Source organism: Uloborus diversus, chromosome 3, assembly GCF_026930045.1.
Source record: "Uloborus diversus isolate 005 chromosome 3, Udiv.v.3.1, whole genome shotgun sequence".
NCBI classification, from domain to species: domain Eukaryota; kingdom Metazoa; phylum Arthropoda; class Arachnida; order Araneae; family Uloboridae; genus Uloborus; species Uloborus diversus.
Window position 1 is genome coordinate 64555213 of NC_072733.1, and position 17527 is coordinate 64572739.

At 33.9% G+C, this 17527-nt stretch overlaps 1 protein-coding gene across 1 annotated transcript in view; it reads left to right on the forward strand.

The window, feature by feature from the left end:
* The first annotated feature begins 282 nt into the window (after positions 1–282).
* Positions 283–17527, forward strand: part of LOC129218773 (uncharacterized) — a 167994-nt gene continuing 150749 nt past the window's right edge. Inside the window, exon 1 of the mRNA XM_054853096.1 lies at positions 283–516. Within this exon, the coding sequence (XP_054709071.1) occupies positions 388–516 (129 nt within the window). The 5' untranslated portion in view covers positions 283–387. The remainder of the gene's footprint in view (positions 517–17527) is intronic.

Here is a 17527-nt window from a genome sequence, read left to right on the forward strand (position 1 = left end):
ATAACTTTACTTATTTGTTTGAATTGGAATCTTGTTAAAACAATCTTGCTTTGTTCACTTGCTCGATTTGAATAATCCTTTCCATTTTCACGTTATTCGTACCTTTCCAGACTCCGATTCGATGTTCCTTTGATATTACCTGTAATCAAAATACCGCCTCTCAAGGCCAAAAGGTTGCGAGATGTATGGAGGGAGAGAGGCGGAAATAAACAGGGACATTTGAGTGACGTCACAGCTGCGTGCATGCCGTTCCGCCATCTTACTTCAGAGTTGCATTGGAGAGAACATTTGACTTCGCGTGCTGCGAATGGTGTGGAGCAAATTTGACAGAAGCGGTTCTTCGTGAAATTTTTCGGGTTAGTTTTTGTTTACGGGAGAGCGATAAAAATGGTTTCAGCGTCGACTGGATCAATTGACCGCACGAAGATAAAATGGTATCGTCGACGCCCAATTTTGCTGAAAGCATATTTTACAGATCTGCAAAATGGAAGTTACATCGCAGCTGTATATTCCATGGTAAGTGTAATTAAATATTAAAAAATCTTCTTGTCTATTGATAAGATCAGTTTTAAAAATCAAAACTCGTTCAATCGATCGGAAAAAGTCGGAAATGAATGGCATTATTGGCACGGCAGAAATGTAAACAAAACGCAGTTTCTGTTTTGTTTACATTCGAAGCATCATGTTTCAGCTGTTATGATTTCCCTTGAGGCTAACAGACACGAAGCAATTATGCTCTAAATAATTGCTTTTTGTTCAAAATGTTTAAAAAGTAAAATCTCGATGTTTCAGATGCTTCGAAATGAGGTTTCAACCGTTTCGTAAAAGTAATAGAGGGCAGGCGCTTCATTTAAGGAGGTCAGGAGGGGCATTTGAACCCTCTCTGACTTTCAGATATTGATATATTTGCGTACGGTGGGCGTGGTTTTTGGTTGTGTTTACAAAATTTGCTTTGAGTTACATACCTTTTGTTCTGCTCCCCCAACGAAATTATGTTTAGTTCAAGCTCGTCTTTACTAAATTTTGAAAAATTCAAATAGATAAGCCTGAATAAATATCTTTCAAAAAGTATTTTTTTAATGATCATTAAGTTAATCGTGCGTTTCATAGAAGATTTTTTGTGCTTGATACCGTTGTGCTAAAATCGAAAATAAATTTTTCGTCACTAAAATGTTCTTCAAATTAAGATGCGCACTTTTGAGACAAAGTATAGTTCCCGCTGATTTTAGTCAAATAAAAAAATAAATAAATAAATAAAATAAATTCTCAACCTGACCATTTTAAATTTTTATGAATCTTTTAGAAATCTTATTCTTTGCCAAGTTAAATTTATATAGTTTTAAAATGAATCTACCCAAGTTTGATACGTAATTTATTTCGGAAATTCGTTAAAAATCATTAAAAAAAAAAAAAAATCCGGCAGTGTTTCAAAATGCTATAACTCAAGTTCTATAAGAGCTGCAGAGTTGTAAAATAGCTCATTTTTAAGAGAATTGCATGAACTTTAACTTGATAGGTAACTTGAAAACATTTAGAAAATGAAGTTGTTTTTCACAGTGCTTTAACATTTTAAAAATCAAAAATTTTTAAAAAGTGTCTTTTGAAAATTTTGAAAAATTATGATTTTTAACACATTTTAATGAACTTATCTATAAAACGTTTCAGAGTAGGATCATGATGGGATCTGAAGTTACAGGAAATAATATAGAGACAGCAATTTTCGATAAAATGTGCATTTAAATGTTACAACTGAAGTTTTATAGGAACTCAAAAGTTGTATATTATCTCATTTTGAAGAAAATTGCATGAACTTGAATTTATCATAAAAAGGGAATTTTAAAGAAGAATTTTTTTTTTTCATAAAACTTACAAATTTTTCTGAGGTTGTATTTTTAGAAAATTTTGAGATTAATATTTTTTTTAACGTGTTTTGCTGAATATCTCCAAATATTTTCTAAGTGTGATCAAGAAGGGATCAGGGTGCTTATTCCAAGCTCGAAATTCACCTTGCGAGATTAGTTCTGATCGCCTCACTAGATGGCGCTATAGGGAAAAAAGCGGTCTCGAAAGGAAATTCTCGCAAGTAGCAATTCCAAGCGCCAAAAGAAGGGGAAAAGTGACTTTTCGGGCGCTTATTTGCGGAGCGAAATCTCGACTGCCCTAAAGTAGGTGAGATTGAGCGATTTTTGTGATACAATTTGGGAGTTTGTCTTTCTGAAAGGTATTGGCTCGAGGAAAACGAATTCGGATGTTGCCAAACTTGGAGATGGTGCAGGGGGGCAAGGGGGGGGGGGGGAATAAAACTGCACTGGGGGGGGGCAAGTGGTTTTCCGTTAAATTTTTGTGACACAAAAATGGGAGTTAGTTTTTCTGAAAGGTATTGGCAAGCAGAAAACAAATTACAATGTTACGAACCTTGAACATAGTGAAGGAGAGGGAGGGGGATTAAAACTGCGCTGGGGGGGGGGAGCAAGTGGTTTTCCGTTAAATTTTTGTGACACAAAAATGGGAGTTAGTTTTTTTGAAAGGTATTGGCAAGTAGAAAACAAATTAGAATGTTACGAACCTTGAACATAGTGAAGGGGAGGGAGGGGGGTTAAAACTGCGATGGGGGGCAAGTGGTTTTCCGTTAAATTTTTGTGACACAAAAACGGGAGTTAGTTTTTCAGAAAGGTATTGGCAAGCAGAAAACAAATTAGAATGTTACAAACCTTGAACATTGTGAAGGGGAGGGAAGGGGGTTAAAACCGCGCTGGGGGCAAGTGGTTTTCCGTTAAACTTTTGTGACACAAAAACGGGAGTTAGTTTTTCTGAAATGTATTGGTAAGCAGAAAACAAATTAGAATGTTAGGAACCTTGAACATAGTGAAGGGGGGGTGAAAAAGTGGTTGTCCGTGGAATTTTTGTGATAAAATTACGGCAGTTGGTTTTTCTGATAGGTATTGGCACGAGGAAAACGAATTAGGATGTGGCCAACCCCAAAAATGGTGCAGGGGGGGGGGGGGTTATAACTGCAAACATAAAACAGGTATATATGCAAAATTTTTCGCTTTACAACAAGTTTTCAAAGCTTAAAATGCTTAATTCAACTAATAACAACATTATAATGCACAAACATCCGATTTAAATTGCAGACACGTGTTTCGGTAGACACGTGTTAAGAGCTCCTTTTTCAATGTAAAAAATGTTTATGAATGAAAATGCATTAGGCTAAGGTTGATAACTTCCATTGATTCCAGTAACCAAACCCATCATTTAAGAACTAAGATACGAGTGGGGGGGGGGGGGGGAATCGGGGGCACTCCAAATTTTCAAGATATAATGCATTTGAAATAATTAAGGGGCTAGGAATTTCCTACTCCCTCTTATTTTTTTGACCGCTCGACGGCTTGCACAAATGCGTCTAGGGGAAATTTTATGTAAAAAGCGTTTATAAATTTTATTTTTCTTTTGTACATTATCCCACTTAAAATTTAGTTTTTTTCACAAAAGTACTAGTTGTTTCTGAAAGTTGTATGAATTTCAAACTTACACAGAATATACAATCCCTTTTTTTTTTTTGCGTTTTAGGGGGGGGGGGTGACATCACAAATTATCGCCCCGGGTGTCACCCATGCTGGGTACGCCACTGACGTAGGTATTTTTTTTTTTTTTTTTGTCTTCTTTTGATATAAAATCCTCCTCCCTTTTTTTTTCCCTAAATTCTTTATTTATTACCTACTGTCAATATTCAATTTCAATTGAATTCAATTTGTAAGAAAATTTATTTTTCTTTATTGAAATTTGATATTGATTTACTAATTACAAAACAGTACAAATACTGGTAATTTCTGGGGAATTGTTTCTAAAGTTTGATTTTCCATTTCGCCGACATCAAAATTAGCAATATTATACATGTATTCGATTATCGTGTGCGCATTTGTAAATTGGCTGCTATGTAATATGATGCATTTCAAGGAAAAGAGAATGCTTCAAAATGCTCCTTTTTTCTTTTCTTCTTCAATTTAGGATCTTTCCTTTGGGTTGAACTTTAAAGTTCTTTATCAGCTGAAGAGAAATAATGATTGAAAAATTTATTCCTTTTACGAATATTTTTCAATATACATTTACAGAAGCAGAGTATTTATTTATTTTAAACTGCTCTTGTAACCAAGATTACTGTTTTGACTTTTTAATCTTGAAAATAAAGATGGAATTGTGTAATCATAGGTACAAGTTGCTTGTTTTGAAAAAGTAATCTAGAAAAGTACTGTTTTGAGGATATCTTTGGAAAACAATACCTAGAAAAAATGGAATTTGAAAACAGGAATATTGAAGAAGTAATACTTTTTATTTAGTATATGCTTATTAAATTATAATTTTAAAGGAGAAGAGAAAAAAAATCTGGAACATATCTTTGAAACTGAGATTATTGTTATAATTGCAACTGGGAGCGGGGGGGAGGGTTGGTTTTTACATTACTAATCCTAATATGGAAGATTATATATTCTGTTATGTCTGCTCCCATCCCCAAAAGCTCAATTAGCACAACAAACCTTTTACATTTTGTAGGGGTGTCCTCCCCCAAAATATCCGGTAGACTCCCCCCTCCAAAAGCAAGAGCCCCCCAAATAAAAAAATACCCCTCAACCCCCTTTAAAAATTTCAATGGCGCAGTCAGCGCCATGCCCTAACACCCCCTCCCTGCATTTTAGTGTTTTTTTTTATTCAATTTGAATTAGCAGATTTTTTCATCAAGACTTTTGAATGCCTCTAAACCTTTGCACTCTGCACTTCATTAGACACGGCAACAACATATTATTCAGTCCACGATTACGAACTATTTGTATTTTTTCGTCTGCATTTATGAGGGTTAAGATTTTTTTTTTAGTATCATTATTTTTTATTTCGATTATAGTTTCTTGGGAAAAATATATTTCATATAAGACGTTCTTACTAATATAGATGGTGTTATAGGGTAAATCAACAAAATTTACGGTTAATTTTTATCATATTTATGTATTGGCTGTTTTCACCTTTTCGATTTTTGTTTTAGACACTAATATTGAAATATGCAAAAAATATGACTTACTTTTTGCCATTCGACTAATCTTTTTGCACCGGAGCACTCGGCCATTTTTCCTTTGTGTACTATTTTGTAAAATTCTCGGAGAATTAATTTTTAAGAACATCTGGGTTTGCTTCAAGAAAATCTAAAATTATTTCGGTGTGATTCTTTGTAACGTAAAACGTATTCTTTGAAGAGTAGCCATTAGCGTGCCAGTCATCAAAGTTCGCGCTCTTCCGTGCAAGGATTAAACAAAACAAAACTAGCTGCGCTGAAAGGACATTGGTTGGAAGAAGTCACGTGTACCTCCTGGCCGACCAAACTAATCGAAAAAATCGGCGCCTCTTCGAAAGACAGCTGCGAGCTGTTCAGAATTCAATGTTGCGAGATTTTTTCGACAACATCGATCACGTGACGGGAAATCTCGAAGTCGAAACGAGAATTGTTTGGAATGAGCGCCCAGCACTTACAGCGAATGATTGACAGTTATTTTGTGCAATTTTTGCTCAATTTTTTTTGTTAGTTTTTTTTTCAAACTTTTTGGGAGATGTCTTTTATGCATTTTAATATTTTATTGTATTTTAATGACTATGCCCAAAGCCGTTGTATTTGCTGCAACTACTGATCCTTTTATGTTTACACTCGGATAATGTTTGGATGTATTTATTCATCAAAACATATTAAAAATCATATGTTTTGCAAAATAGATTAAACACACTTATCTCAAAATTTTTTGAATTTTTAAACTATCATGTTGGAGATGATTTTTTTTCCTCGAAACATGTTTAAAATACATATCAAATTAAAGTATACGTAATTCTCTTTAAAATATACCGTCATACAATATCTCCTTTAAAACCCGAGTTGTAGTATTTTAAAGAATATTTTAGCAAAAGTTGCAAAAGAAATGTCCTATATTATTTGTTGCAGCTGCTCTTCGTAGATGTGAATCTGGGGAATGACTGAAAACTTTTGGGTGTATTTAATAAAATGCATTAGAAATATATTTTTTTCAAAACTTTTAAAGGGCACTATCTCGGTATTTTTGAAATTTTAAAAGTGTCGTAAATTTTTTAATGAGAAATATTTAAATTAGATATTGAAAAGTGCATGAATTCTCTTCAAACTGAGGTATTATATAACTCTGTAGCTTCCAATAAACTTGTTATGACATTTTAAAATACTGTCTGCTAGTAAATACAAGTACGTTTTAACGAATTTTTTCTTTTCCTTCACTTGTAAAATCATGTTGATTGCCGTACTTCAATCCAAACTTAAGACTTGTAACAAAAAGTGACAGCGAGTCTTTGTTGTTTATTTAAAAATTATTTTAACCGCCTTTCTTCTTCAATTTTGTGCAATAACTTAGGGGAGACTGGGCATGCTTGATCCCCACTTCAGTTTTCACTTTTTTTCTCTGCTGCAAATTATCATTTTTTTCTAAAAAAAGTAGGTGAACGAAGGTAATTTTTTCCTGTATTTGACAGTATTTTTTTTAGTTGAAATGAAACAGATATTTTTGAAAAAAAAATATTTTACCAAACTTTCATAAAGGGATCATGTATCCCCACATCAAGGGATACATGATCCCTTCATGGGGTGTACTTGATCCCACTGAGAAAATACAGACTTTTCACTAGATCGGCAATTTATTTATGGATTTTAGTTTTCTACATAATGTTTCTAAAAAAAAAATTAAAAAAAAAACACAATTTCTATTTTTTTTTATTAGATTATAATAATGTGAACACAAAATAACATAGTCTCAAATTTCACTAGACATTTGTAAAAAAATGTACACAACTTTCATGAACTTATGATGCTTTTGATCAGTTACTTATCATCCAATACAGTTGTGAACAATACTATATTTTATAAATAAAACCAACATTTTTTTAAAAGTAGCGTAGTGAAGCTAAAATTACAAAAAAAAAAAAAAAAAAAAAAAAAAAAAATGGATGACAAGCACGAAAATCATCTTATTTGCTTCTTGTCTTCCAATAGTAAAATTAAGAGTCATTTGTTGTAATTCTTAAAGTTCCGCTCAAGCCAATTGGATGTGTGCAGCTTAAACACATTTTGTCAATTTTTAAGGGAAAGACAGATTGATGAAACATATTACCCTTTCGCTTCAGAAAACTTATTTCAAACTCTTGAAATCCAACTTTGCATTTTATCCGCTAATGGGTCAACATAATGGGCAACTCACTTTTTTGTTGTAAATGTAACTATTGTAAAACCATTTATTTTTTCTTTCAAACAAAGATTTGACATCTATTTCAACTTGTTCTAGCTCATTTGGCTGATCAGAACATAATTTATCAGTAGAGTTAGTTTATGTTTAGATGTTTGAAGTGTTATGTGGGTTACAAGTGCGAACTGATATTTCAATTGTTTAGCATATTTACAGTATAGTGATTGTTTAAATCTATCACTCAAACTATGATAAATTTTATTATGTTAACATGATTTTGAATGTTTTAAGTTAATGTCAACTAAGTAAACAACATTTATATTGTTTTCATTGTGTTTATTTTGTCATATGAATACTCTATCTCTGGGATCATGTATCCCTCTAAACGAAGGATCAAGTATCCCTAATATGAGATTTTTAAAAACATACATGTTCTATTATTAACAATCAGTGGCATTTTACTAAAAATATGTCTCAATTATTAAAGGCTGTCCATACTTTTACATTAAACTTCGGATTTTTTAAAAAGTTGTATTTAACGGATAATGTAAACTTCGGAATGCTTTCCTAAAAAAAGTTTCTACTATCACAATCAGACGATCATTCAGAGCTAAAGCAAAATGGCTGAAAAAAAAAATGTTGCCAGTTTTTATGTACAAGTGTAACTATAATATAATTGTCAGGTTTCAAATCTCTACTTAATGATTTTGGTACATTTTTGGCTATGGGGTCATGTATCCCTAGGGATCAAGTATCCCTAGTCTCCCCTATAGATATATATGACACATTAAGAGCACATTTAAACTGTCCACCCCAAAGCAGTGTTGAAATGTGCCCCCAAAGCAGTACCCAAATGTGCCCCATAGCTAGATGTTTATAATTTTGTCAAACCTAACCTAAAGTAGAAATTTTTTTTTTACAAATTGATTAATAAATTCATAATATTTAATAAACAAACAATTTACTTTTGTACAATTTATTTAAAAAATTTAATATGCAGGTACATTAATGAGCATTCAAACTAATACAGCATAAATTACTCCGAAACGGCAATGATCGACATAACTCGGAAATTTTACTGCCAACAGCTTCAAATTTTCTTGGGAAGTGGATCATAGTACTGTCATTAAAGTATATTTTTTTCATGATTTTCACATTTTTTTAAAAGTTTTGAAAATTGAGCCGTTCATATGTGCCTCTATTCAAATATGTCCGTCCCTCCTCCCCGCTCTCCCCTAAGTGGGTGTGGTTTCGTTGTTTTTCGGTAAAATTTGCATTGAGTATACGTTCTTGGCCCACGACCATCCTTAAAAGTTCCAAATTATGGGACTGAAATAAAGATTGATCTAAAAAGAGACTGAGGAAGCTGCTTCGCCCGACGAATGTATTACATTTTAGTGCATTTTAAATATTCACTTGGTGTGCTAACGATTTTCAAGGCTGACCTTATAAAATGCACTCATGTTTGAAAATTGCAACACCAAGAAGGAAATACGCAAATGAACCGAAATTCACTGGAAATGTATAGTAGGATAAGATGTGCAAATGATTAGAAATACAGAGACGCCGCGCATGCGTGGGACCAAGAAACACTCCCTGAACTGCGGCGTAAACTCAATATATAAAGAGCTGTAAAGGTTTTTCGAAATCAGTGTATGATTATCTGCCGATAGTAGATTATTCTCTAGTACTCAATACGCCTCGTCCAAAACGCAGAGCGTCATATGAACGAATAACGGAGTTTGAATGGGGTCGCATGATCAGCATGCATGAGGGTGAACTTACGTACAGAGAAATCAGTGTCCGCACGGGGCGTAATGCCTTAACTGCGATGCGTGTTAGTAAAAGATGGACAAAGAACGATGAAATTAGCCGAAGGGCTCGCACCAGACTACGCAACAGAACCATACTACGGCATTATCGACACCTCACCGGCCTAAGTGTGATGGATTGTATAGCGTCCTCTCGTACGCTAACACAAAGTTGGAGTGTGGTTACAGGTGTCACACTTGCTGCATCCACGGTTCGTCGACGTCTGCTACACCAGGACCCCTGCATGCAAGGATTCCTCTATACAGGATTCCCATCACCCTCAACCATCGTTGTTTCGAGCTTCAAAGGTCCCACCAACACAACCATAGCTTTTGGATTAGCAACAGGTCGTCTTCTTGGATGAGTCTATATTTAATCTGCACTATAAAGATGGACGTGTACGCATCAGAAGTTACACATGGGAACGTCACCTTCCAGAGCGTGTAATCCGACATCATACCGGCATAACGCCAGGCGTCATAGTCAGGAACGCTACTGAATATTAAGGGGCAGTCCATCTACTCCAAATTACGGGTAATCTCAACAGCGAGCGATACTTCAGGGACGCTGTGACGCCGGAGATACTAACCTTTCTTCAGAGCATTCCTGGTGCAGTGTTTCTGCAAGACAATGCACGTCCACGTGTCGCACGTAACGTACAAGTGTTCTTCGGTGCACTACAGGTTACTCTACTTCCTTGTTCTGCCCTTACTCCAGATATGACAAACATCGAGCATGTCTAGGATTGCGTTGGTCGGAGACTCGCCCATGTGTCTCGTCCGGCAGTGGGTACAGATGAACTTTGGTCTCAGATTGAAGCCATATGCGATGTCATTCCCAATCGTGACATTCAGCACTCTATGATTCGATAACAAAGCGTGTAAATTCTCTCATAGCTGCACGGTGTAGCTACATTCGATATTAATTTACACCTGTTATTTTCATTTTATTGATTTCAAATTTTGATTGTTTATTTGTAGCACTATGAGTAATATGTCCGATAAGTTTTATTCCTTTCCTATGAGTCCTTCACATTGTTGCAATTTTCACAAACATGAATGTATATTAAAACAAGTAATTATATGTACAGTACAAAGTCCGAAATGAAGATTCTTCGGGACTTAGGCATGTCTGAATTTTGATATTCAAAATTTTTTTCAGTAAATTAAAAAAAAAAAAGAAAGAAAAAAAAAACATAAAAGCTAGGTTTGCGATTCTCAGCCATGTATTTTAATGTTGCAAATTTCTACTGCAGGAACTGTTTAAAATAAAAAAAAAGTAGTTTTAATAGAGCTTGTTATGTAATAAACAGCAGTTAACTTGCAATTTGATGCGTAGCATCATTGTTTTACTTGCAGCAGGATGTCCGTGTTAATGATTTAAATCAATTAAATAAAAATAATCACTGAAATTATTTTTTAACCAGGACCCATCCCGCCATTGAGGAAGGACATCATCCCCCCGAATGCCACGAATACCCGCCCCCCTAGAGCAAGAGCCCCCCCCCCCCCAAATAGCGAGACAAATACCCCTAATAACACTTCCCTACGGTTTTTGTTAGAAATCCCATTGAAAATTCTAAATTTCATTAGTTCTACTTATAATTTTGTTTCCAGGATTTATCCTCACATGACCTTATTTTTATTTATTCCTTGCTCAATCTGAACACTCTAATTTTTAACTACAAGAGAGTCGTATTTGGACCTGAAATTTTTTCTTGTTTAATGAAAATAACCAGGCAGTCTTAAGGCACTATGTTAAAAGGTGGGGCTCAGAAAAGTATTGCAAGTAGGGTCTGTTGCAGCGTGCATATTTATATAAAATGAAGAAAAACAAAATTTACAAAAGTAGTATTGCTTCAACCATCCGTTCCTGTAAAAATAAAGTTGGAGCATTTGTACATAATAAGTTAATGAAACAAAGGATATCATTTTTTTGTATCAAATCTAAAAGTTCAAGCTTTAAAAGCAAATTGTAAAATGTATACTATAATCATACATAGTGAATAATGAATAAATTTATACTTTTACAAAAAGGAGATTAAGTAAAAGTTAAAAATAGTTTGATTTTAAGACATTAGCCTGGCCCTCATAAGTTGATTTACGATGCGATGAAGCTTAAAAGGGTTATTCCACGAAAAAATCAACCCTTAGTCCGGTACATATATTTCATTAAAAAGAATAATTTTAAAGGGTAATAACGACATTTTTTGCTTAAGAAGTCACACATAAGTTTGTATTTTGTTAAGCAGAAAACTGCTTGCAGGCAGTGAGAAGAAAAAGGATGTAAGTGGCAAAATTAAAAATTTGGAGATAACCAGTACAAATGTTAGGGGAACCCCTCTTCTGTCTTGGGCCAAGAGATAGCACTAGTAGCCCTGGTAGGTTCTGTTATACAGCATGATTTAGAAAAACGTTTCAATGAAAGCCTACCTAGGACGTTATCTTTAAACGCGTTTAACTCAAAAGTTGAAAACGTCCACTTACATCCTTCTTTTTTTCCACTGCCTCAATTGTTCATTAATATTGTAAAGTATTATTTTTAATGAAATACATGAGGCATCACGTGCTGGACAAAATGTTCGTTTTCCGTATAATGACCCAAATGATTTCATTTTTTAAAATATGGATGTTGAAACGCCGGTTTGCGAAACGGTAACGGTTGTTGACGTTTGTGCCATTCTAAGAATTTCTCCTCTTTCAGCTCAAACGTAATTGAGTTCATCCAAAGTCAAGTGAGCCAGAATATACCATCTCTAAGTACAAAATGTAGTTCAACTTATCATTAAAAAAAAATTGTATAAAAAAAATTGGGTTTTAGTCCAAAATATTTAATTTAAATTGAAACAATATCTACATTTTTTATTAACTATCATTTGACTTTTATTTCATACAACACTACCCAAATTGTTTTATTCCCTCTACTTTAATCCAGTTTTTAGTGTGTACTATTACTGCAGTTCCAGGGTGCTTATTCCAAGCTCGAAATTCACCTTGCGAGATTAGTTCTGATCGCCTCACTAGATGGCGCTATAGGGAAAAAAGCGGGTCTCGAAAGGAAATTCTCGCAAGTAGCAATTCCAATCGCCAAAAGAAGGAGAAAAGTGACTTTTCGGGCGCTTATTTGCGGAGCGAAATCTCAACTGCCCTAAAGTAGGCGAGATTGTGCGATTTTTGTGATACAATTTGGGAGTTTGTCTTTCTGAAAGGTATTGGCTCGAGGAAAACGAATTTGGATGTTGCCAAACTTGGAGATGGTGCAAGGGGCAAGGGGGGGGGGGTTAAAACTGCGCTGGGGGGGGGGAGCAAGTGGTTTTCCGTTAAATTTTTGTGACACAAAAATGGGAGTTAGTTTTTTTGAAAAGTATTGGCAAGCAGAAAACAAATTAGAATGTTACGAACTTTGAACATAGTGAAGGGGATTGAAGGGGGGTTAAAACTGCGCTGGGGGGGGGGGGGGGGGCAAGTGGTTTTCGTAAAATTTTTGTGACACAAAAACGGGAGTTAGTTTTTCAGAAAGGTATTGGCAAGCAGAAAACAAATTAGAATGTTACAAACCTTGAACACTGTGAAGGGGAGAGAGGGGGGTTCAAACCGCGCTGGGGGCAAGTGGTTTTTCGTTAAACTTTTGTGACACAAAAACAGGAGTTAGTTTTTCTGAAAGGTATTGGCAAGCAGAAAACAAATTAGAATGTTAGGAACCTTGAACATAGTGAAGGGGGGGGGGGGGGAGGGGAAAAGTGGTTGGTCGGTGGAATTTTTGTGATAAAATTCCGGCAGTTGGTTTTTCTGATAGGTATTGGCACGAGAAAAACGAATTAGGATGTGGCCAACCCCAAAAATGGTGTAGGGGGCAGGGGGGGGGGGGGTTATAACTGCAAACATAAAATAGGTATATATGCAACATTTTTCGCTTTACAACAAGTTTTCTAAGCTTAAAATGCTTAATTCAACTAATAACAACGTTATAATGCACAAACATCCGAATTAAATTGCAGACACGTGTTTCGGAAGACACGTGTTAAGCGCTCCTTTTTCAATGTAAAAAAAGTTACTTTGTGAATGAAAATGCATTCGGCTAAGGTTGATAACTTCCATTGATTCCACTTTCTTGTAACCGAACCCATCATTTAGGAATTAAGGTAAGGGTGGGGGGGGGGGGGGGAATTGGGAGCACTCCAAATTTTCAAGATATAATGCATTTGAAATAATTCAGGGGCTAGGAATTTCCTACTCCCTCTTATTTTTTTGACCGCTCGACGGCCTGCACAAATGCGTCTAGGGCAAATTTTATGTAAAAAGCGTTCATAAATTTTATTTTTCTTTTGTACATTATCCCACTTAAAATTTAGTTTTTTCACAAAAGTACTAGTTGTTCCTGAAAATTGTATGAATTTCAAATTTACACAGAATGTACAATCCCTTTTTTTTTTTTGCATTTTAGGGGGGGGGGGTGACATCACAAATTACCGCCCCGGGTGTCACCCATGCTGGGCACGCCACTGACGTTGGTAATTTTTTTTTTGTCTTCTTTTGCTATAAAATCCTCCTCCCCCCTTTTTTCCTAAATTCTTTATTTATTACCTACTGTCAATATTCAATTTCAATTGAATTCAATTTGTAAGAAAATTTATCTTTCTTTATTGAAATTTGGTATTGATTAACTAATTACAAAACAGTAGAAAGGCTGGCAATGTCTGGGGAATTGTTTCTAAAATTTGATTTTCCATTTCGCTGACATCAAAATTAGCAATATTATACAAATACTGTATTCGATTATACTGTAAGCATTTGTAAATTGGCTGCTATATAATATGATGCATTTCAAGGAAAAGAGAATGCTTGAAAATGCTCCTTTTTTCTTTTCTTCTTCAATTTAGGATCTTTCCTTTGGGTTGAACTTTAAAGTTATTTATCAGCTGAAGAGAAATAATGATTGAAAAATTTATTCCCTTTACGAATATTTTTCAATATACATTTACAGAAGCAGAGTATTTATTTATTTTAAACTGCTCTTGTAACCAAGATTGCTGTTTTGACTTTTTAATCTTGAAAATAAAGATGGAATTGTGTAATCATAGGTAAAAGTTGCTTGTTTAGAAAAAAAAAAAAAAAAAAAAAAAAAAAAAAAACTAGAAAAGTACTGTTTTGAGGATACAGTGAAACCTGTGTAAGTTGACCACTTGCGGTGCAGTACTTCGGTGGTCAACTTAGACAGGTGGTCAACTTATAAAGGGGGTAATGATTTTTTTTTTTTTTTTTGTCATTTCTTGTACCATGTATTTATTTTTTGACTAATTGACACTTACCCTTTCCGTTCAACTCACTTTCATTGTTTAACATTACTTTGAAACAATAATTTAAAATGTTATTCAAATATTTTTAGAGGTTATTTTCTCAGAATGACGTATAATGTGTCATGTAAATTTAAAATTTCAATAAATTCATCAAAAAAAATCATTATTGTTTATAAAAAGTTATTTGATATTAATACTTCCTAAACATTCATAGCTAATCAAAAATAACAAATTTTTCGCATATTTTTTTTTTCTCATAAACATTTAATACATTTATAACCATGATGATCTACTTTTCAACAAAATAACTCCTTATTGAAGTTTGGCGCACTTATTAGACACTAGTTTTGGAAATTCCATATGTGTCAGCTAATTTTCTCTGGATTTCTCTCTTTTCAATCAAATATAATATTTCATACTTTTTATCAATCTCAAGTTCAACTAACTTTCTTTTTGAAGTCATTTTATGTAAAACTATAGCACAAAGAGCAACAAGCTGGACTCTCATAGTTAAAAAGGCAGTTGAAAATGAAAATGTCCTATTTCTTAATCCCTTGCACCAGAAATACTGCAATGCAAGTAACTTTTACTGTAGCACAATTCCAGTGTTGCAACAAAATATTGCAACTGGAAAAAAATACTTTGTACTTTTCTACTGACACATGTTTTCATTGAACAGAGAGTACAAAAGGTAATCTCAAATAGAACAACGAAAGAAAAACAAGTTTGGAGAATAAAAGGGTTTTTAGTAGTTTTCCAATGTGGTTAAACTTACAAGGAGGTTTAGTTATGCTGCTGTTTTATTTAGTTGGTAAAATGCTGCACTGGCATCAAAAAAATAATAATAAAATAAAATGATTTGCTAAATTAAGTTTTAAAAAATAAACCAAGTGGTCAACTTTCAAAGGGTTTTTTACAATACTCCAAACCAAATTTGGGGTACATTAGTGGTCAAGATAGACAGGTGGTCAAGATAGAGAGGTGGTCAAGTTACAGAGGTTTTCCTTCATTATACAAGATAGGACTAATTCCGTTCCTGACAAAAGCGGTCAACATAGACAGGTGGTCAACTTACCAAGGTGATCAACTTTACAGGTTTTACTGTATCTTAAGATTGGGTCTTGGAAAACAATTACCTAGAAAAAATGGAATTTGAAAACCGGAATATTGAAGAATCAATACTTTTTATTTAGCATATGCTTATTAAATTATAATTTTAAAGGAGAAGAGAAAAAAAAAATCTGGAACATGTCTTTGAAACTGAGATTGTTGTTATAATTGCAACTGGAGCGGGGGGAGGGTTGGTTTTTACATTACTAATCCTAATATGGAAGATTATATATTCTGTTATGTCTGCTCCCATCCCCAAAAGCTCAATTAGCACAACAAACCTTTCACATTTTGTAGAGGTGCCCCTCCCTCCCCCCAAATATCCGGAAGACTACCCCCTCCAAAAGCAAGAGCCCCTCCCCCCAAATAAAAAAATACCCCTCAAGTCCCTTTAAAAATTTCAATGGCGCAGTCAGCGCCATGCCCTAACACCCCCCCCCCCCTGCATTTTAGTGTTTTTTTTTTTCAATTTGAATTAGCAGATTTTTTCATCAAGACTTTTTGATGCCTCTAAACCTTTCGCACTCTGCACTTCATTAGACACGGCAACAACATAATATTCAATCCACGATTACGAACTATTTATATTTTTTCGTCTGCATTTATGACGTTTAAGATTTTTTTTTTAGTATCATTATTTTTTTAAAGTTATTATTATTATTATTTCGATTATAGTTTCTTCGGAAAAATATATTTCATATAAGACGTTCTTACTAATATAGATGGTGTTATATAGTAAATCAACAAAATTTACTGTTAATTTTTATCATATTTATGTATTGGCTGTTTTCACCTCTTCGATTTTTGTTTTAGACACTGTAATATTGAAATATGCAAAAAATATGACTTACTTTTTGCCATTCGACTAAGCTTTTTGCACCGGAGCCCTCGGCCATTTTCCCTTTGTGTACTATTTTGTAAAATTCTCGGAGAATTAATTTTTAAGAACATCTGGATTTGCTTCAAGAAAATCTAAAATTATTTCGGTGTGATTCTTTGTAACTAGTGATGTGGATCGGGTAAATACCCAGTGGGTAGGTAAATATTTTTTGGGTATTTACCCGGGTATTTACCCAAGGCCTGGGTAAATACCCAAAAACTGGGTATTTTACAAAAAAATGCAAAAAGTGAATGAGAATTTTTTTTTTAAATCTAAATATGAAATAATTGGTAAAACTGATACATATGTATTACACAGTTTATAATATTTTTTATCGAAAGACTTAATGAAATTATGAAAGAAACATATCACGAACCAAAGAATCTTTCTTTTCAATGCCATAATTGAAGAAGATGTTTGCTTTTTTTTTTTTTTTTTTTTTTTTTTTTTGTAACCAGTTAAGCTTTTTACTTTTTGTAGAATTGCTTTTTATATGTGAAATTTGGCTATCAACATTGATTAGGCATATCCAACACATTTAATGTGAATATCATATTAGATTGCTGAGTTGTTTCACACAATAATTCTTTAAATATGTGATCAAAATACAAATTTTAGGGAAAAATTTATTGTTTTGTATATACAAGGTGTTTCGTTTTAACCTGCAAGACCTTTATTTTTGCAACCGTTAGTCCCAGATGCTTACTTCCAATAGCAAAAATATTCAGATGCAGAGTAAAGATATTGGAAGTTTGAAGCAAAAATAAAAATGAGTCAAGAACTACAAAATTTAACTTTTTATACGGCTCTAGGTCCCCTAACTTATATTTAGAGAAATGATCTGAATTTAAAACTTACTGACGCAAAAAAACTTAACATTTGTGCAATGAAAACTCAAGGAGATATTCCATTTGAAAGTTTTAAGGGACCATGCAGAAGATGAGATTAGAACTTATTACCCTTTCAGAATAATGACAGGTTGGCAAAGTAAAAAACACAAGGTACTACATTTTTCATTTCTACTCAAAAATTCATGCAAATGTTATGCCGTGATACGCAAAACACGCTGCAAAACCTTGAACAATTTGAAAAATCACTCTGCACACATATAATTTTATATAAACACTCATTAACTGCTATATTTTCCCCCAAAAGATGTTACTGACGGCGAGTGTAAAATGGTGTAAG